General features: G+C 37.0%; 1 protein-coding gene and 1 pseudogene across 1 annotated transcript; both read left to right on the top strand.

The window, feature by feature from the left end:
• Positions 1-3,093: 3,093 nt before the first annotated feature.
• On the top strand, positions 3,094-5,752 carry LOC132605811 (senescence-specific cysteine protease SAG39-like; annotated as a pseudogene).
• Positions 5,753-10,682: 4,930 nt separating this feature from the next.
• On the top strand, positions 10,683-12,700 carry LOC132604966 (zingipain-2-like). The gene is made up of 2 exons (XM_060318311.1): positions 10,683-11,204; positions 11,902-12,700. Exons 1-2 carry the CDS (start codon positions 10,757-10,759, stop codon positions 12,483-12,485), a joined length of 1,032 nt encoding a protein of 343 aa, XP_060174294.1. The 5' UTR covers positions 10,683-10,756; the 3' UTR covers positions 12,486-12,700.
• The last annotated feature ends 10,212 nt before the right edge of the window (positions 12,701-22,912 follow it).

Genomic DNA, 22,912 nt, shown 5'->3' with positions numbered 1-22,912 from the left:
CCTCATAAATCTCTGCCTACATATGAAATCACCCATCTACTTATTGATGTTATAAAAGGAACCTAAGAACTTGCACCATACATGGTCATTTGCCTTTAAGTGTATTGTGTCTCTTTTATGGAATCTAACTTATGACTAGAAGACAACCATATACGCATGGCAAATAAGCTAAAGTACATATGTTGTTTGGGATTAAATATGAGTCTATATCTGAATATGCATGAGGTTTACTCAAATATGTCTAGGGTGTACAACTCTGATGTACTTGTGGCATTTAATAGCTTGTATATTCAAGTATATGAGAAGTATACTACTGGCAAAATGTCCTATAAATAGCTTTTGAACTCTCTGTTAAATGTGACATGATAGGCTAAGTCGTTTGTAAAGTTTACATGGCAGTTTGTTTGATTATAAGATGAGCGTGCAGGGAATATATCAAAATATACCAAGTATACTCAGAGCTTTATATGCCACGCATATATACAAGCTTGTATATTTAGTGTATATGAAGTATATCCCTTATCATAGTAAATCTGTGGGCTATGTTGGTTAAAGGACTAGTGCAAGTGTATTGCTTTATTTTGCCTTGGTGTATTGGGCCTGACTATTTGTTCCTCTTTATCTATTTTATATCTCCATATGAGCTTTCTGTCTTTTCTTTTCTCTGAAATTTTGATTATATTTGGGCCAATTGGACCGTCTATTCTTTTTTCTTTTGCCTGACCTTTGTATCGTTTGACTTGATCGATTATGTGTGGGATTGTGTATGTGTGTATGATTTATTTATGATTAATTTCTATTTATAGCTTAGTAGACAACCTCAAACATGTCCTAATTTCTCTATAAACATATAAGACATGCACGCTTGAATTTCTGTGGTTAGTTTGTTTAGTTTAGATGTTCAAGTCTGCCATGTATGATGATCGTGTAAATTGCTTGGATAATGAATTGCCGCTAATTTCTTTATTTTCCCTTTCTTTGCATGTACACATCGAAGTAAATGGAGTCCCAATTCGGGACTCACTCACCGAAAAGTCTCAAAATGAGATTCGGCACCCTCACTATACCCGAGCATGGAGTCAACATATTCCACTTTCTTGAACCACACCGGACAAGCAAAACCCGTGCATTAGAGTCGCCTGTGGCGACTTTTTTTTTTTTTTTTACGTTCACTTTGTTGCCTTTTTCTTCTTGTTATTTTGTTTGTGAGATTTGAGGCTGTTTTGGTCGGACATATTTAATTAGGAATATTTCATCTAACTCCTTTAGAATTGCCACTCGTATTATTAATGGAGAATTTATTCTATCCTACGGAGTATTTACCTCATACGTTTAAGACTTTAAAGGATTAGCGAAATATTTGCGGGAGAGTATGTATATATATGACAAAAAAAAAAGTTTTTTTGCAAACTTTTTTTAGTGCATCTTTGAAATTAGATTTTAACTATATTTCTTATCTTATGAACCTTTTTTACCAAGTCCAGACCCATTGTTTTTTAAATGAAAAAGCAAATTAATATTAGCTAGTTGGTCACTCAATATTATTTTCAGTAATTAAAATTGATACTTTAACAGTGAGATGTTTTAAATTTTAAAGATCTTGACTGGTGCTAAAATCATTTTCTACATATACCATCTTAATTAACTTAACTACCACTATCCTTATAAATCTCCCTTCGTAACCTTATTAATGTTGGCATATAGTTGCTAACTATTTTCTTAAATACACAAAAGGCTATATCTACATTTCCTTAGTTTTAATTTCATTAACCTAAGTTTGGTCGGTTAACCGTAGTTAACGGATTTTAAAGGATGTCTTACCCCTTCCCTTTAGTATAACTAAGAAACCTTACCTAGAATTTATTAGGTTAGTAAGACCTTTAAAATTAGAGTTTATTTTTAGGCATTTATTTAGGTAAAATAGGTGTCCTAATTCACCTTTAAAAAGAATTAGGTGGCGATTCCTTAAATTAAACAATTAGGAATCACCAATACGTTGTACTCTGCTTTGACCCGATTAAAATGGGGTATAACAAGCCAAACGAGCCCAATTATTTTTTTGGGCTTATTTTAAGCACAAAATGGCTTTAAGCTGGCCAACCAAACACTCAAAAAAGCTAAAAACAACTTATAAGTCAATCCAAACGGGCTCTAAGTGTGCTGGGTCGATTAATAAACATAACTGTAGTAAAGGACTATGATCTATAATTACTCATTGATGCGGTATATGATGGACCATAAAGGTTTATTATAAACCACGAGAATAAGGGTTTTTATTGGAACGAGAAGCCTGCTAAATTTGCACAAGTCCAACAGACTTAACAAAAAAAAAAATGTACCCCAAACCTAAAAAAAGCCCAAAAAGAAATAAAATAAAATAAATAAAAAGATTTGATACTATTTAAACATTATAATAACACTTTAATACATCATATGAGAGTTCCCATCCATTAGACACATGTTCAAAATAGTTTTAAGATGCCTAATGGTCCTTAAATCCCTAATATTAGTCTAAAAAAGCCAATAAATAAATAAATAAATAAATAAATAAAAAGACTTGATACTATTTAAACATTATAATAACACTTTAATACATTATATGAGAGTCCCCACCAATTAGACACATGTTCAAAGTAGTTTTAGGATACCTAATGGTCCTTAAATCACTAATATTAGTCTAAAAAGGTGAAAATAAAATAAATAAAAAGACTTGATACTATTTAAACATTATAATAACACTTTAATACATCATATGAGAGTCTCTACCAATTAGACACAAGATCAAAATAGTTTTAGGACTTTTAATGGTCCTTACTATCCAATTAGTCTGACAATAAGTTATTGTTCTCAAAGCACAACCTTGTTCTAAGGACAACATTACTTGTGCTTAAGGTATTTTGCCCATAGTAAAAACCGGTTCCATCAATGAAGTTGTGGTTGATTTGTGAACCACTTGGTGGCTGCCCATCATTTCCATCACACTCTTCGTCATCACAATCAGGATCATCCATATCCATAAAATGATCACCCATGCCCTCATGTTGCATTGAAGCTTCATTGGCTGGAGGCTGTGGCAGTGGTGGGTCTGTGGGTGGGGGTGGTGCTGCTGATGTAGAACCAACTTGAGACCTCTCAACAACATTTATTCTTAAAACAGGCCTAGAACCATCAACAACAACATTAGGCATGTACAATACCACCTGCCTATCATTCTTTATGAAAGAAGGATGGGTTTTTCCCCTAGTGGGCAAAGCATTAATCATATAACTAATGCGCAAGTCGCTAGGCTCACAATTTAACTCCCCACTTTCCATTACGCTCGTGACCAAGTCATTATACGTACCATTGCGACACACGACAATTGACACTGTCACCTTGCTCACAGAATTCCAATTCCAACATTTTGGGGTCTTCTCCCATTCACCCATATAATCAGCACCTACTATAATATATTCTGCAATCGATGCCATAATAAAATATATAATAGACTATGACTTTGGTCTATGCCTGGTCGATGACTTGTTGATGACTGTGGTCTATTACTGACCGGAGAGCTGCACCAGATGTAGGATCAAAAAAAGCAGGGATAAAGCTCTTACCAGTTGCGAACTGAGGTATTTGAAAGGAGAAGTGACAGAATGTCGGAATGAGGCCGAAATTTTCGCCAGAAAAGTGAGCTTTTACAACAGTGAGGAAAGCTCCTTCTTAACAATTTCTACCAGATTTTACTTACAATGGCTGAACTACGGAAGCTTGCCGTCGTTGGGGACCGATTATCCGGTGAAAAGTCGGAATTTTCGCCAGAAAAGGGCAGAAAACTGGAGCTTTTGGAGGGAAATATTTTGTTATTTCTATTCAAGCTAATAAAAAAGTTGGGGCAGAGGGGGCCAAAGTGTAGTTTTCAGAACTTTGGGGCTGAGATTTGACACAACAATTCTCTGAGGTGCTGACGTCATAAATGGTGTCCAAAGCACCAATTTCTGAAGCTTACGGCCTTTTGCCTAAATAAGTTTCCAAAATGGCCTTTTGGCCAAGTGCCCCACGTTAGTACTATAAATACCATAGTTACTCTAAGCATTTCATCCACAACGTTCAAACAGAGACATATTAGAATCAACAGAAAAATTCAAGTGGTGAAAAATGGGTTTAACAATCAATTGTAAGCTTGCCTTTTTTGCTCTACTAGTGTTAGGAAGGTGGGCTTCCCAAGACACATCTCGTGACCTGAACGAAGCCTCGATGATCTTTGGACATGTGTACAAAGATGATTTAGAGAAGGCAAAAAGGTTCAAAATATTCAAGGACAATGTTGATTACATCGAGTCGACCAACAAGGCTGGAATTAGGCCTTATAAATTGGGCATCAATGAATTTGCACATCTGACAAATGAGGAATTCAGAGCAACTCACAACGGGTACAAAATGTCGTCTCATCAAAACACATCAAAAGCCATATCATTCAAGTATGAAAATTTAACTGCTCCAGCTACCATGGATTGGAGGACAAAAGGCGCTGTTACTGGAGTTAAGGATCAAGGGCAATGTGGTAAGTGATAAAAATTAGGTCATGTAATTAATAATATCCTCATTTTAACGAATATACTAAAAAAAAAGAATCTTATTAATTTAAGCTGATAATGTAGGATGTTGCTAACTCCGCTTGTGTGAGCTCGCTCACATTGCCGGTCCCAAGCCCGGATAAAGGAGGAGGGTTGCCGAGGGTCAATCGGAAACAACCTCCCTACTCAGGTAAGGGTAAGACTGCGTACATCTTACCCTCCCCAGACCTCACTATTGTGGGATTACACTGGGTAGTGACCAATGTAGGATGTTGCTGGGCATTTTCTGCTGTTGCGGCTACTGAAGGGATTAACAAGATCAAAACGGGTAAGTTAATCTCTTTATCTGAGCAAGAACTCGTGGACTGCGACACAAGTTAAGATATGGGATGTGAGCAGAGGCGGACCCAGGATTTTGAGTTCGGGGTGCTGGATCCAGGAATTTTGAGTTCGGGGGTGCTCTATTAACTATTTATATCTGTTTCCTTTATATTTTCTATACAGTTATACACTCCGTAACTGAATTTTATGGATGATGTTTTTAAGTTCATCATCAAGAATCGCGGTCTTACAACTGAATCGAATTATCCATACAAGGGAACTGATAGCACTTGCAAAACTGGAAAGGAATCCAATGTTGCTACTAAGATTAGTGGTTATGAAGATGTCCCAGCCAATAGTGAATCTGCTCTGTTGAGTGCTGTTGCTAACCAACCTGTATCCGTGGCTATTGATGCTAGTGGATCGGATTTTCAGTTCTATTCTAGCGGTGTTTTTACTGGAGAATGTGGAACTGAGTTAGATCACGGTGTTACAGCAGTTGGATATGGGAAAACTAGTGACGGGACAAAGTATTGGTTAGTCAAGAACTCGTGGGGGACTAGCTGGGGCGAGAATGGTTACATTAGAATGCAAAGAGGCACTGATGCTGAGAAAGGGCTTTGTGGAATTGCTATGCAAGCTTCTTATCCAACTGCTTAATTGCTGAGAAGCTCTGTGGGAGTTTGTTGTTTATTATATTCGTCTTTAAACACTATTGTTGTTCACCTTGTTCATATATACTACTGTAGTTTATATGGTGTGTCTAGTCTACTGTGTATGTTGCAAACTCGTTTTAAGTAAATTCTAAGTGTTAAACAAAAGTTTGTATAATGTGAAAAAAAATCAGAATTCAGCAATGAAGTGCAGATTTATCTTCTAGCAGATTGGTTTCTGTTACCATTTGGGCCAACATAAGCAATTTTTGTTCAGACACAAAAACCAACCAGCAGTAAGTAATGTTGGAGAAACATTAGAGGAAAGGATACTGTGTTTTCAAGAGAACTTTTCCAACTTGTTTGCATCCAATGACAAGTACAACGAGGTGTATATAATTGTCAAGAGAGACTTCTATACTCGCTTGTAGGCTCCAGTTCATTGAATTTCAGTAATGACCAAAATATATAACAGGATAATGTTTAAACTCATGAAATCCCATACCTGGAATTAATCCTGCATTTGCAAGTTGAAACTAACACTTATCATAGACACACACGAAAAGAAAATGTCCAATCAAAATATTAGGCAACTAATTTTTGGATAATAGTGTCTGAAGCTCTGAACATGTAAATACATACTCTCGTTCTAGTTCTTAAATTTGTCCAACTTTTAAAGATAAATGTGATGGTAGTTTTTTTTTTAATTCTTATCTTTAATAAAACGTCTCATGTAGCATCGATTTATTTGTATAGTTTAAATAAGAACACTTTTTATCCGGAGTGTTGGAAATATAGTCATTTTCGATTTTTTTATTTCCCGATCATAGGAAGCAATCTTCACTGGCACAAGGATCTCCTCACAGCAACCTCCACTACGATAGAAACCGACAATGAGTTTACGAAGGCTTCGAGTAGTGCGCTTTCGTCCTCTAGTCTTCTTTTAAAAGGAGGCTTTTTGATTGACCTCCTCCTTTCTTTAATTCACAGGCACAGGGGGCCACCTTTGATTCTGCAAAATTTTCTTCATTAATCACTCCAGATTCTTTCATTTCCATGTAAAGATCATTTCCTTCCCGAGTACGTTCACCCACTTGGTAGTGATTGATCAGCATCGATGTACAGCTTATAAATTTAGATATCGTCCCAAGACTTGAGGCTGTATCTTGCAAACATATTACAATCTTGAATTAATTCGACATCATAGAAAAATCAAAAGGAAGAGGAATTTCAGCAGTACTAGAACAATTTACGCAAGATAGTGAGCTACCTAAAGAATCAAAGGTTGAAAATTCAGCCAGCTATATATCACAATCTCCGCAATCCTTGTCTAGCTAGTAACTGGCAAGAAATTTGATTGATACTTGTTTAGACGAGTCTTTCACTCAACTGGCCTTGTTTTCTATACATCATATTTGTATTAAAACATCCATATCTAGTTCGTCACTAATTACTGATCAAAATCTCAATATTGATGAACATACTTCACAAAGTTTAGGGAATACTCGTTCTACGAAATTGTCCTTTATCTAATTTGATAAATAAAAAAAATGAAGAAAACATAATCTGATTTTCCACCGGCTTAACAGGCGGAGGGAACTTGCGTAGACTCCATTTGAGCATAATTTACGAACATTACAAAGTAGGAAGTAAAAGTTGAAAGAACCATAGAACAATATTTGCGTAATTGTTGCATAAGACCAATATAGGGGCAAGAAGACTTCTACATTGACTTAGACTTGGATGAAAGACTGGCGCTGGTAAATTGCCGAGATTATTGGAACCAAATTTTTGTTATAGTACACATTGTGTAGTTAGTTTAGTTTCTATACAGACTAGTGAGACATAACATATAAAGAAAGAAATAATTATATTGATGATATAATATACATGATTGTCTTAATTTATCAGGCAAATTCTTTATTCACGCAATAATATCTATAATCATACCTAATTAGGAGAATCAGATTATGCTATTCTAATCAAAATAATAAAAAAAACAACAACAACAACCCAGTGAAATCCCACATCTTGGGGTCTGGGGTCTAATCAAAATAAAAAAGATAAATATAATACTACAAATCAAAAATAATATTATTAGGATATCAAACTTGAAAGAAGGCATCTAAAATATTTTTTTTTAATAAAATCATATTATGATAGGATTAACAAAGAAAGCTGATAGTGCTATTTATTTTCTATACTAGCAAACTATGCCCGTGCGATGCACGAGACCCAATGTAATTAATTTAATTACTCACTTTAGTTAGTCTTTATGGTTTGTATATTTTGCAAAGGATTCCGCGATTCTCTTTAGTGAGTCTCCATATTTTGTTTCTTTTCCTCTTAATTTCTCAATTATTGTTAAAATCTATCTTATTTTGGTTATGTCCGCTTTTTTTTATATTTAGTAAGCTGACAATTCAAATATCCGACATGTCATGTTTATAATCACAAGATTCAAAAAATAAACAAATAAATTTGTAAAATAAACTCACTAAAATTAATAGCAAAACTCTAATTTAAACATGAAAAATTAAAAGAAAATCTCAAATTCAGAGTACCAACTATATGAACCACCAAGCAGCCCAGAGAAAAATCAGATTGAGCGAGTGAAGACTGGAGATGTAGAAGAAAGGCTGAGAGACCAACATAATAGTGAATAAGAAAGGCATTACTCACTTTAGTTAGTCTTTATGATTTGTATATTTTGCAAAGGATATCGCGATTCTCCTTAGTGAGTCTCCATATTTTGTTTCTTTTCCTCTTATTTTCCCCCTTAATTTCTCAATTATTGTTAAAATTTGTTTTATTTTGGTTATGCCCGCCTCTTTTTATATGTAGTAAGTTGACAATTCAAATATCCTACATGTCAAGCTTATAATCACAAGATTCAAAGGATATTTTATTATATTATACACATTTTTAATTTAGAACTACAAGATTCAAAAGTCTATCGTTATTTTTGAAATTCCTTACCTAGTCAAACTTAGACACTTAAATTGAGACAGAGGGAATATATGCCAAATGGAGGAAATAAAAGGATAATTGAGACACTGCGGACACGTGGGGGCTTAAAAAGTAAACACACAAGAGGTAGAATTAATGTTAAACTTCTGAAATGTACACATATTAATCCCTGCTTAGAGTGCAATTCCATGTGCTTTCTATAATATAATAATAAAATGAAGTGGAGAAGTAAAGAAATATGATAACGTAAAAGTGGAATACACATGTACAGAGAATAGGTGGCAAACCAAGTAGTAGTACTTGTTAAAGGAAGTGGACTCACAACTGAAAAAAAAAGAAGGAAAGAAATCAAGTACACTTGGAATAAGTCCAAATTTAGTGTACAACTCAGACAACTTGGGCAAAAAATTACAATGTATATATAGGGTAAATTTTATGTGTTTATGTACATATATTAACTTTTGAACACCCTGAATAAATGCAAAGGTTAGCTCAAGCAGTCCAGGGTGTTCAAAATTTTCATGTGTCCTAGGTTCAATTCCAATTGACAACATTATTTTTTATATTTAGCTTTTGTTATTTTTTTCGACCCCCTGAGTGAAAATTCTGGATCTGTCACTGTTAACAAACCTTCTTTGGGTATCAGTAATAAAGAGGCGACATTGATGGATGATGAACACCGGGCTCTTTCAGAGAACTCTGTCATTAGTGTATATATAGGGTAAATTTTCTGTGTTTACGTACATTTATTAACTTTTAAACACCCTGAATAAATGCAAAAGATTAACTTAAGCGGTCCAGGATTTTCAAAATTTTCATTTGTCCTAGGTTCAATTCCAATTGACAATATTATTTTTTATATTTAGTTTTTTTTGTTTTTTTTAAACCTCTGAGTGAAAATTTTGGATCCGCCACAGTACACACCTTATCTGGGAATCAGTAGTAAAGAGGCGGCATTGATGGATGATGAACACCGGGCTCTTTCGGAGAACTCTGTCATTTGATAAAAATGAATCAAAGAGAAATTACTCAGCAAATAAAGAGATATTAAAAGAGTTACGGAAAAAGGAAAGCTCAAAAAAATTAAGGAAATCACATAAAGTTAACGTTCAAAATGGTGGTGAAAAAGCAAAGGGTAGTTGAAGCTAGCAATAAAGTATAAAGGCTATAAACCCAAATAGTGATGTGAACAGGTTTGTTAACAAAGAATTTTAATACACGGGTCTGTCATGTGCCAAGTGTACAGAGCAGAAATTTAATCACCAATAAATAAACGGAAAAGGGCCAAAATTACCCCTGAACTTTGGAAAATAGTTCATCCATACCCTTCGTTATATTTTAGGGCCAATTATACCCTTACCATTATACTAATACCCTTACCATTATACTATGGGGTCAATTATACCTTTATGTCTAACAGCTATCACGTGACATCATTCCAGCCATTCAAAATTATTTTCTCATCAAATAATTTTTTACCCACTAAAATAATCCAACCCGACCCGATTTTTTTTTCCAACCAAGGGGTAATGGGTTGGTTCCGTATCAGTTTGGCTGGGGAAAAAAAATTCGGGTCGGGTTGGGTTATTTTAGTGGGTAAAAAATTATTTGAGGGGAAAATAATTTAGAAAGGCTGGGATGATGCCATGTGACAGTTGTTAGACATAAGGGTATAATTGAACCCATAGTATAACGGTAAGGGTATAATTGACCTTAAAGTATAACGAAGGGTATAAATGAACTATTTCCCAAAGTTCAGGGGTAATTTTAGCCCTTTTCCGATAAATAAATGAGTCCAAATTTATTGTACAGCTACTGTTGCTTCTCGTACAATTTTTACTGCTGTGTTCGTACACCCACGGTCATTTCTATAATATAAGTAAAGTAATACTTGATTGAAATTTCCTAGAAAAAGCATAAGATCACTGTGCAACCAGAAGTCATAATCTGGAAAAAAATAAAAATACTTGAACTTCAAATTTCCATCAACAAATCTAAAAAATCATCAATCAAGACTACTTTTCCAAAACGGAATTGGATCCCAGTTGACTAAAAAGAAGGTTAAGTCCAGAGTCCAGAGTCTCCAGACTAGTAGTTACTATTAATTAGGAAATAATTTCTCATCTACGCCTCTATATAAACACCTTGCTACTGAACACATAAAATGCAAGCCTATTACATAAACATCTTACAACAATTTTCTTTTGATCAAACCCTGTATTTTCCTCCCTACATTACATTAATTACTTAACCATGGGTATGAAAATTGATTTAATCAGTATTCTAATACTGTTCTTAGTAGTTGCCACGTATAACTCTCAAGCAACTGCTCGTAGCCAACCAAAACTATCCGTGTCTGAGAGACACGAGCTGTGGATGGCGCGTCATGGAAGAGTTTACAAGGACGAAGTAGAAAAAGCAAAACGACTCATGATATTCAAAGAAAACATTAAATTCATCGAGTCGATGAATAAGGCAGGAAATTTGTCTTACAAATTAGGCATTAATGAATTTGCAGATATTACTTCAGACGAGTTTTTTGCCAAGTATACTGGATTAAACACGCCTTCACATCCTTCACCTTCTCCACTGTCGTCAACGGAATTCAAGATTAATGATCTAACTGATGATGAAATGCCGTCTAACTTGGATTGGAGAAAGCATGGGGCTGTTACTGAAGTGAAGAATCAAGGTCAATGTGGTAAGACACAACATAACACTTTTATTAACTCACTATGTCCTCCGTGGCGAATTTTAGACTATAATATTGTTAGAGGTGGCAAAATTAGCTCATGAAAATATGGTATGTTCAAGGTTAGGTCGGCTTAATGATCCCCATTATTTCATTTTGACTTGCCCATTTCAAACCATCCAAGAGTTGACATTTCTTTTTAAGTTGACTGATTCAGATGACCTTGCCAAAATATTTTCTTTTAGTTTTTTAATTTAATATGTTATGTATAGTCATAACAAGGAATTTTTTTGTATTTGTTTTATTTGCTAACTAAGCAAATTATCACTAGAAAATTTAAGAAATTAAAATTTGGTAAGAGTTGTTGTTTCGATTATGACTCATTGTTTAACCATCTTGACCGAGTCCATTTCAGTCCAAGTATCGTTTGGGCGTTTAGTGGCCCAAATTTCATTCATCCGACCAATTTGACACTTCTAAACTAGACAGGATTTGTAGAAATTACTGCCTCTAGCTCGAATTATATATATATATATATATATATATATATATATATGCGTGTTTGTGTGTCTGCAAAAGAGAAAAAAGTAAAACATAAACATAATTCACTGACTCTACATATTAGATTCGCGACTGCATACCCTAGCTCGCATTTATTCAATTCTTCTATAAATTTTGATATTAGCATGCTACTTTTCCATGTTAGGATGTTGTTGGGCGTTTTCTGCCGTTGGAGCACTAGAAGGAGCCTACAAAATTGCAACAGGCCAAAAGATTGAACTATCTGAGCAAGAACTTGTCGATTGCACCACCCGAAACAATGGTTGTGGCGGCGGCACTATGACCAATGCATTTGATTTCATTATAGAAAATGGTGGAATTTCAACTGAATCAGATTATCCATACAAAAGTCAACAATACACATGCAGGAGCCAAGAACTAACACCAGCAGTAAAAATAAGCAGCTATCAAGTTGTGCCTGCAAGTGAAACAGCATTGTTACAAGCCGTAACTAAACAACCAGTGTCAATTGGAATTGCTGCTAGTGATAGCCAAGAGTTCCAATTTTACGCAGGAGGAACTTATCATGGAAGCTGTGCGGACCAAATTAACCATGCAGTTACGGCAATAGGGTATGGAACTGATGAGGAGGGTCAAAAATATTGGTTGTTGAAGAATTCATGGGGAACTACTTGGGGGGAAAATGGATATATGAAAATTATAAGAGATACTGGGAATCCTGGAGGTCATTGTGACATCTATAAGTTGTCTTCTTATCCAATGATATGATAGTCCCTAAGGAAGTATTCTATATTTTACTTTATGTTGCATTAAGAATTGAAAGAAGATAGTGGTCGTCGTGCATGCAAAAGCTTTTTGCATGCAGTGTATGAGTCTTTTGTATTGGAATTTTATGGAATTATAGAAAAGCGTATTGATTAGTATTATATGAAGCAAAAAGTCTAATCTTGTGTTTATTATCGGCTAATTACCTAGTATATATTTTAATTTTCTTAGCCGAAGCTGGAAGCTTAGAATTTTACGCACGGGTCCACTGTTAACCGATTGGTCGTAGGTTCGATCCTGGGGGAGATTTGATTGATTCTAAATTCTTTAATTCATAATAGAGGGGCTCGCTTTGCCCGTTAAGAGTAGGTAAATATATTAAGAGTTCCCGGGGTATATATAGTTAGTGATCCAATATATGTTTATGTATTGATGAATAAAATAACTTCATATTTGTATCGATGGTGTGAGATAGCAATTGACTAGTGGAATAATCGAAGTGCACACAAATTGATCTCGTCATATTAAAATATATGCACGCACACTAATCATCATATCAAAATTGTATTGTTACTACTAAATTTTTGAACAACGCCACTGTTATCCTAAAGTACAACTATTATTGACGAATTATTAGCTCAATTATAATCTTTTGAACATTGAGGCGTCCCAACCGGAAACATTTGAACCAATTAATAATAGGTAAAACTTAAGTACATATGAACCATTCCGGATTTCTTAAAGCCAAAGAATGAAACATCTATATTGTTCGAGTGACCAGAAAAAGGAAGAATATAAAACACCAAAAGAAAAAAAGCTCTTATTAGGAGAAAAATAATCTCCACGTTTCCACCCCAACAGTCATCATATGGTAGGGATCTAGTAGCTCAGTTGGTTGACTACCTGAACTTTCACCTTGTTGGTGAGGGTTCGAGTCCCCACATTGTAATCCCCTCCCTCATTTCTGTAGAAATCTCAAGCTACTCAGAGGGAATACTTTGTGCTAGTGGGTGGAGGAACTGCCACTCCTAGCTTGCTTCTGAAACCAGTAAACACTTGCTTTGTCAAGGCCTTAGTGTGTATATCAGCTAGCTGATCCTTTGATCTTACAAACTGTGTTAGCAATTGTCCTCTAGCCACCTTTTCCCTAACAAAGTGGTAGTCCATTTCAACATGTTTAGTCCTTGCATGCATCACAGGATTAACAGTCATATATAGAGCACTTAAGTTATCACAGTACAATATAGGAACTCTTTTAATGTACACGCCAATATCATGAAGAATGTAGGTGATCCATGTCATCTCAGCTGCAGTAGATGCTAATGCTCTATATTCAGCTTCAGCACTTGATCTTGCTACTGTAGATTGCTTCTTGGATGCCCAAATAATGCAGTTTGCTCCAAGATAGATGTTGTAGCCTGTAGTTGATCTCCTAGTAGTTGGACAACCTCCCCAATCTGCATCTGAATAACCATATAACCTGTAAGAAGACTGTGAGATAATCCTGAGACCATGCTGCAGAGTTCCTTTGACATATCTGAGGATTCTTTTGACACCTAGAAGATGCTCACTATTTGGACTCTACATAAACTGACTAGCCAAGTTGACTGCATGAGTGATATCAGGCCTGGTGAGTGTTAAATACTGCAGACTCCCAACAATGCTTCTATACAAGGAGACATCAACAAGACTGCCTGTAGCTTTTTGTAATCCATGCTTCGGAGCTAGGGGTGTATGTACTGCTTTGTCCAGGGTCATGTCAGTCTTATGCAGAAGTTCAGCAGCATACTTGCTTTGACTCAAGTGAATTCCTCCTGAGAACTGTTTGACTTCAATGCCTAAGAAGAAATGAAGAGGGCCAAGATCCTTCATTGCAAACTCTTTGCCTAGTGTGATGATAATCTCTGAGACATGCTCAGAATTACTTCCTGTTATTATGATATCATCTACATACAACAAAAGCAAAATTGTGCCTCTTTTGCAATGTAGTATAAACAAAGAAGAGTCTGCCTTGCTGCAAAAGAATCCTAGATGAAGTAAATGTAGGCTGAATTGTCAAACCAGGCTCTAGGTGCCTGTTTGAGGCCATACAATGCTTTCTTTAGGAAACATACATGATTGGGATACCTGAGATCAATGAATCCTGGAGGTTGGCTCATATACACTTCTTCTTGTAAATGACCACGTAGGAAGCCATTTTTGACATCTAGCTGTTTGATCTGCCAATTTGAGCTGATTGCAACTGACAACACAACTCTTATGGTAGTGGCTTTAATCACAGGACTAAAAGTTTCCTCAAAGTCAATTCCTTCAAGCTGAGAAAAACCTCTAGCAACTAGTCTTGCTTTATGTCTGTCTATGGTTCCATCTGCCTTCAACTTGGTTTTGAACACCCATTTTGAGCCAACTATGTTCATCCCTACTGTTTTAGGTACCAGTATCCAAGTCTTTTTTTTTTATGCAAGGCATCAATCTCCTCTTGCATTGCTTGAAGCCAGTGTGGACTCTTCAAAGCTTGCTTAATATTTGTTGGTTCCTTGTATGTCTCTATTCTTCTAGAAGTAAGAGAAACATGTGTTATAGGGACATGCTTAGACTTGTACCTTGTCACTATGTGATAGCCTTGTTCACCATCAGTTGTAGGATCTGCAACTGACACTGTTGGAGCTGTATTGGTTGAGTCTAAGGCATGATCTGGATCAGCACTTGGTACTTCTTGATGTTGACTAGCAAGATTAAACCACTTTGAGAAATCCACTTCCAACTGTATACCTTGAGGATTATATACAGAAACATTATTTTCATGTGCTGCACTTGACTCAATGGGATCATCAGAGTGATCAACAGACTCAAAGTGATCATCAGAGTCATTATGATCATCTAGAACTTCTGCATTTGAAGCATGATCAAGATTAGTTGTTGTAACATCTTCAGCTGCCTGAGTAAACTGCAATATGTCATGTTGAGTGTCATCAGTAGTTGCACCATCAGTAGGTACTACTTCCCTTGAAGTGATACCATCAGTAGTTGCAAGGTCATTATCACCATGATCATCATGATCACTAGGCAGCACTTCTCCTGAATTTTATACCTATAGCTTAGAGAAAAATTCAGTAAAAGTGGCTAAGGGTGTTGAAACATCAGGTGTTGCCTGCCTTGGATCTGAGTGGACATAAGGCAGTAGAGACTCATCAAATATCACATGCCTAGACACATATACTCTTCTTGTAGAAGGATGATAGCATCTATATCCCTTATGCAAACTGTTGTAACCTATGAATACACAAGGATAAGTTTTTGGACTGAACTTTGTACTACCCTTTAGGTATGGAAAACACCTACATCTAAACACCTTTAGACTGTTATAGTCAGGTTGAGCACCAAACAACTTAAGAAAAGGTGTTTCCATTTTCAATACTAATGAAGGCAATCTATTTATGAGAAATACTGCTGTCAAGAATGCTTCTACCCATAGGAACAAAGGCAACTTGGCATGAAATAGTAAAGTTAGTCCAGTTTTAACTATATGCTTGTGTTTTCGTTTAGCAATTCCATTTTGTTCTGGTGTGTTAAGGTAAGAAATATGTCTAATGATGCCACAATCTTCTAAATGTTTGATGAATTCAGTTTTTATGAACTCACCACCTCCATCACACTGAAAATTTTTTATGACCTTTGAAAACTGCCTTTCTACCATTTTCTGGAATTTGAGAAAAATGCCAAAAAATTCTGATTTCTTTCTCAAAGGATAAACCCATGAATATCTTGTATGATCATCCACAAACACCACATAATATCTCATATGCTGAGATGACTCAACTGGAGCAGGACCCCACAGATCATAATGAATTTTTAACAAAGGTTCTTTCTCAATTTTATTTCTCAAACCAAATGGTAGTTTACAACTCTTTCCCAACTGACAACTAGAACAAACACTAGGCACTTTATTCCAACTACTAACATCAATGCAACTATTTCTACTCAAAATTTGTAAAGACTTTAAACTAGGATGTCCTAATCTAGTATGCCAAATAGTGTCTGATTTCTTCCAGTCTTGTGTTGCAGTTAAGGCACATAAGTTGTTATCCTCCAATGCATATAGGCCTTTCTTTTTAGTTCCTTTAGCCAGTAGACTCCTTGTCTTCTTGTCCTTAACAACAAAATGAGACTCATCAAATTCAAGAGTGCATGAATTATCCTTTGCAATTTTACTGACTGAAAGTAAGTTCTTATTGATCTTAGGTACTACAAGAACTTTCTTTAGTTTCAGTCCTGCTCTAACTGTGTTTCCAATATGAATAATATCTAACTTAGAACCATTTCCAACAATAATCTTATCAGAACCATCATAACTCTTAAGTTCAGACAGATTACTTGAGTTATTAGTCAAATGACTAGTTGCACCTGAGTCTATATACATTGCATCATCTGTATTGGTTGGGTTCTGCAGATTCATAGCACTCAGTGCTTGTGGCAACTTATCTGTTGCTTGATATGAGTAATCCCACTAGTAAAAACACTTTAAAGCAGTGTGGTTGTTTCTACCACAAATCTGGCATGACTCAGAAACACTTTTCCCTTTGTTCTGAGTTCCACCTGAGTTGGTCTGATTATTTTGATTATTGTTTCCTTGGCCAGCAGGCCTGAAACCTCTTCCCTTTGAGTTGAAGTTGTTGTTTCCTCTGCCTCGTTGAGTGTAGTTTCCTCTGCCTCTACCTCTTTGAGCAGAGAATGCCATGTTAAAGTTCTGTTGAGGCACTTCTTCTTCATCCTCTCTCATGTCAAATCCCCTGAGTGCATTGACAAATTGATTTAGAGTAGGATAGGGTGCCTTACCTAACATGACAGTTCTGAAGGTCTTGTACTTCAGGCCTAATCCTCTAGCAAAATTGATCAATTTGCTGTCTTCATCAACAGGCTTGTGTATGGCTGCAAGTCCATCACAGATGCCTTTGAACTCTTTAATGTACTCATCAACCTGTTTGGTTCCCAACTTAACATTTTGCAACTGTTGTTTAAGTTGAAACTCCTTATCTTTGGTTGCTTGGAGATAGTCTTCCTCCAAACACTCCCACATCTCTTTAGCAGTATTGCATCCTACTATAATGTACATACTTTCTTTTGTCAGAGTTCCTAAAATCGAACTCCTAAGCAAAACATCTTTCTCCTCCCAATCTTCATTACTGCTACTGTCTATAGTTTCTCCAGAACTGATTTCAGCAGCTTTTCCAGTTTCTTTCACAGATGATGGTGCTGTTGCATCTTCCTTGATGAGATATGTCAATCTCATCACTTGAATAAGTTGCAACATCTGTGTCCTCCATATCAAGTATTTTGTTGGTTTAAGGTTGATGGAACAAGAGGCAATAAGGTGGTGCAGTGATGAAGTTAAGAGGGTATTAGTCGTAGGTATGTTTGGAGCCATTGAGAGTGGATAGAGAGAGGGCAGATTCAAGGTTTTACAACTTAAGCAGCGAGAAGAGTTCTAATGCTCTGATACCACGTAGAAATCTCAAGCTACTCAGAGAGAATACTTTGTTATTGATGATGAGAATAGTCGAGTACATGTGCTCCATTTATAGGAGTGAAGATACATAGAGACCTTAGCCTACTACACTTGAAATACATGAGTTCTATTCTAATACAAACAATACTACCTAAGCCTTATCATGACACAACTAGATACATGCAAGAATTTGAGTACAACTACAAATTGGATAACAACCACTAATGTATATCGTGTATATCCGGTATATCCTGTATATCAGGATGTATATCCTGTATATCAGGATCCTTATCTTCAACAATTTCCCCTTCCCCTACTGATACGCTCAAATTACACCTATTAATGGCGTAAAGCGGACGTTGTCAAATATAGTAACCTAAACAAGGTTAGGGTCGAATCCCACAGGGAATATGGAGAGAAAAGGATACTAATTGTATGAAATACTATTCTTTAAAGGCTTTAATCCTATTCCGGACAGTTTCAAATAATTGTTGAGTAATGTAATTGAATACTTTGACTTGAATTGTATTTAATGCGAGAGAAAGAGACCAAGGTTGTGTTCTCCATTTTGATTAGATATTATGCTTCAGGTTTCAATGTGATATATTTCTAATGGTTGTCCTAAGAATATGCACTTGATCTCTTAAGGACTTCCTAATGTTTCCCAACAGTTAGGCCGTATTTCCTCTTTATAATTTTTCCAAATATAAAAGAGTTGAAATCGAAGAGCGACCAATAATGCCAATTTATACTTGTTCTTATCCCTAAGTTAGTCTATTAAACGAGGGTTAACGCCCCGAGTCATTGTTATTCAATCTTACCAATACTAACTCTCTTTTCCAAGAAAAGTTAGTATAATGGCTTAGGCTAATACTTGCAATCAGTACCTATCGCTAACGCACAAAGATAGAATAAATACTAACAACCATTATGCATATATCAATAGTAGAAACCCATTCACATAATACCTATCATGGGATCCACAACCTTAGTATTAAAATTAGCTACTCATCATTTTGGTTAACAAAGAAAGCTTAAGAGTTAACATAATATACTTACGATGCTAATACAATAAGGAATGGAAGTGAAGTTGTTGCTTTAAAAGCTCCAACCACTTCAAATATTCAAGACTTAAAGTTAAGCTCTCCAAGAAAAATCAGAATTCTGAATTAAAACCCTATTTTAAGTATTTATAGGGCCAAAAATCGCGCCAAGTTTCTGGACAAAAACACCCTTACGCGGCATCATTACGGACCGTAACACAAGTTACGGTCCGTCCTTTGTCAGCTTGATGTCACGGCCACTATGCGACGGACCGTAACACAGGTTACGGTCCGTATCTCCCAGCGGATCATGGCCTCAGTCTTCAGTGGCCAATGTGTTACGCCATGACGTTATGCCCCGTAACCTAAGCTACTGACCGTCCTTCTGGGGCGTAACCTGTGACACTACTTGGGCAACTTTCTGGAAATTTTCCTCAGCTTACGGTACACGTTACAGACCGTCCTTTATAGCGGCACATATCCTCTCTGATACGAATCACGTTACGGCCCGTAACATGAGTTACGGACCGTCTTTTAACTCCAAGTTGTCCATTTTTTCAGCATTTCTTATCATTTCTGATCCTTATTCAACCAACCCTATAAAACACAAAAATAACATAAGAAACGATGTAAAAACACTTAAAAACAAGCAACACTTCTAGTTACAAAGGCATAAAATGTGCCAAAATTCACGGCACATCAACACCCCCAACTTAAGCTTTTGCTTGTCCTCAAGCAACTACAATAAGACTCACTACTAACACACGACATCTAGCAACATATGAATGACTACAGTGGTTTTGGCATGTGTTTCTAGCACAGACTCTTCAATCCAAGAAAAATATTTGGGCTCTTATCCATCTCCTATTTGTGACACAAGACGCACATTTCAGAAAAATTGAAATTCACTATGCAACCTCAATTAATGACACAATCATAGTATGAGAGTCTCTATGCACATGAATTTCAACTTTCCGAAAGCCAGTTACTTTGCAATCTACAATCCTTACGCCCTCACATAGACCAAAGAATGTCCCAACACACATTTACAAAATAAATGGGACAGAAGACTAAAGAGACAGAAGGACACTCACACTCACAAAGAAATTTGCATACCATGCGTGCACATACCATAGGCTTGCCTTTAATTTCTATGCCTTCAACTTTGAACAGTTTGATTGTGATCACATTACGACTTTTTAGGCTTGTAACATTGGCTTAGGGACGGGTAGGATGAATATTTGGATAGTGGTGACTCACCCTCCTTGACACTTCTTTTTGACTTTATTCGCCTTTCTTCCTTTTATTTCTGCCCCTACAGCTTCAGCGTGGATTTATTTAGAACTTATATATCTATTTTTTTTTCATAAGTGTATATATATATATCCACACTGAATCATGCCCCGTAATACTCACGATCACCCCCAACAGGCCTTTAGCCTTATTTTCCGCATCTTTCACTTGTCACCCCCAACTTAGGCTTTTAGCCTCATTTTTCGCATCTTTCACTTATCACCCCAACTTAGGATTTTAGCCTCATTTGTCATTCTTCTGTGTCAAGGAGGGACTTGGTGCCAAATGGGTTTATTCACAGAAGGGAAGGAGGTTAGTTCACGGCTAATCAAAGAAAAAGTCTATAGGCTCAAAATGGGAGACTAGGGATCATTTTCTGTACGGGCTAGGCTCATTTAAGATAAACAGCCTTTGGAGTCAATACAAAGAAAGCCTAAGATCACTTCATAATCAAACTCTCCTTAGAATTCATGCACAACCAACCGGGCAAGTTCTAGATTACACGCATCATACACAAATAGAAACTAAGAACTCACAACACAATGGCATAAGGATTGTTTAAATACTCTGACTTCACTTCCGTTTGAAGATTTCACATACATGGACACCCTTTATTTGCAATGTCATTAAAAGAACCATACATGTCAATATCAACAACTCATTCTTGATGTACATCACAAATTATTTTTCGGAGGGATATCATTGACTTGTAAAAACCACTTTTATATATGCTAGAAACACGGACCACCACCACTTAAGTCATCATTACTTTACTCTTAACTAAACATCCTAAACATTCCAGGTTCAACATAAAAATAACATTCTTCGGGAAAAGAACACATGGCAAAGAACAGTCGAAGAGGGTCCTAACACATACTTAATAATAAAAACAATACCAACAAAAACAACAATAATAACAATTGTCCTAAACACATACTTACTATCACAATTTGGGATAAAATACCCACAAAAACAAAAACAATAACAACCAATATCCAATATACCAAAGCAATACAAACAATATCATCAAAAACAGCAATTACCCACACCCCCAACTTAGAAACATGCATTTCCCTCAAGGCATCTATATAATCCATCAAAAGAACGGAGGGGCTCCCTGGAGCGCACTAGGCGCTTGGATCTGCGGCAGCATCATGAGGTGGAGCAATGGTGGTATCAGGCTGGCCAACACTAGAAGTCCCAGTCTCAGTGGGTGGGGGAGAAGGATGGTGAGCCGGCTCAATGGGATGGGCTGAGCTAGAAGTAGCTTCAGTGGTGTCAGAACTCAATCGGGACTCATGTCGGAGCTTCTTCAAAGTTCGCCGCTCCTCCTCCTCATTCTGTGGGGGCAAAGCAGCAAATGGATCAAGACTCTGGAGAATGGGCTCAAGGTTTTCATCATCTGGCGTGGCTCTCCTGCGCTTCCCTTTAGCCAAAGAGTGGGTATCCTCTTCCAACTCCTCGTCTTACTCCTCCTCAACCGTGTCCTCGATCTCATCATCCCTAAGTAGACTCTGAACCGGCTGGTATAAGCTTCGTACCAACTCTGTGTGCACTTTTGGAATCTGGTCTGTCACAACAGCCACTTCATGTGCCTTCAATTTCTGCACATCATCCTTGACAGTCCGCAACTCACTCCGAATAGTGCCCTACTCCACAGCAGGGTGTGTCCTATTCAGCTTCGTCATTCTGTTCTCAATACCATCTATCCGAGAGTGGATCCATAGGTGGTCATCAGCCATCTGTTCTTTTATTGGCTGCAACGCTGCATCAATAGATCTTTTTGTGTACAATTTCAGCTCAGTCATGAGCTTCTTGACCTGCCTATCTGTTCGATCTGCTTGCAGGACCACTGCCCCAAAATTCTCCCTGTTAAAAATAATTTTTTTCTCAAGTTCGGGTGGGACTCCCGGTATGGGCTGAGCCGGTGCTGGGCTTGCTCCAGTGGAAGAGGTAGGACCACCCAAAGTAGGTGCGGCTGGAGCTGGAATGGGCTGTGTAGCATCATCAGCCGGCGGAGCCTCAGAATCTGTGGGCCGACCCGCAGCAGTTTCCTCAGCACCCATGATAGCCAAGGGTAAAACATCTGATCCCGTTGGCCCCTCCGGCACATCAGAAGACGAGGCAGATGGCATTGAACCCTGACTCAACATATCATCCCTCCCCTTTGTGATGTTATAGATACTCTTGGCGATCACACTGTGATCGATAAAGGGAAGGGGTTGTGGTCCCTCGCGCAAGCATAAGAGCGTAAGCAAACATGGATGAATGAGGGAAGTGGCTGGTTGGGTGGCTCTCTCCCGGAGATTGCTGCCACCAGTCTGCCAAAGTTGATCTTATACCTCGACATAAGGGCAGCCACAAGAACAGCTCTGTCCGGAGTCAAATAATTATCAGCCTGGGTAGGATGGATGCTGTCACGCCCCGAACCATGGCCTGGACGTAACACGGCACTCGGTGCCTGACTGCATGTGACCGAGCGAACCACATGGCTTGTTGAACTATCATGAGGCATACATGAGCGGAAATATAACGTGAATGCATGATGAGCCTTTATAAAACGTAGTAAGTCATAATACTTAATAAAA

Source organism: Lycium barbarum, chromosome 8, assembly GCF_019175385.1.
Source record: "Lycium barbarum isolate Lr01 chromosome 8, ASM1917538v2, whole genome shotgun sequence".
In the NCBI taxonomy this organism is placed as follows: domain Eukaryota; kingdom Viridiplantae; phylum Streptophyta; class Magnoliopsida; order Solanales; family Solanaceae; genus Lycium; species Lycium barbarum.
This window is presented reverse-complemented; position numbering and strand designations above follow the sequence as displayed.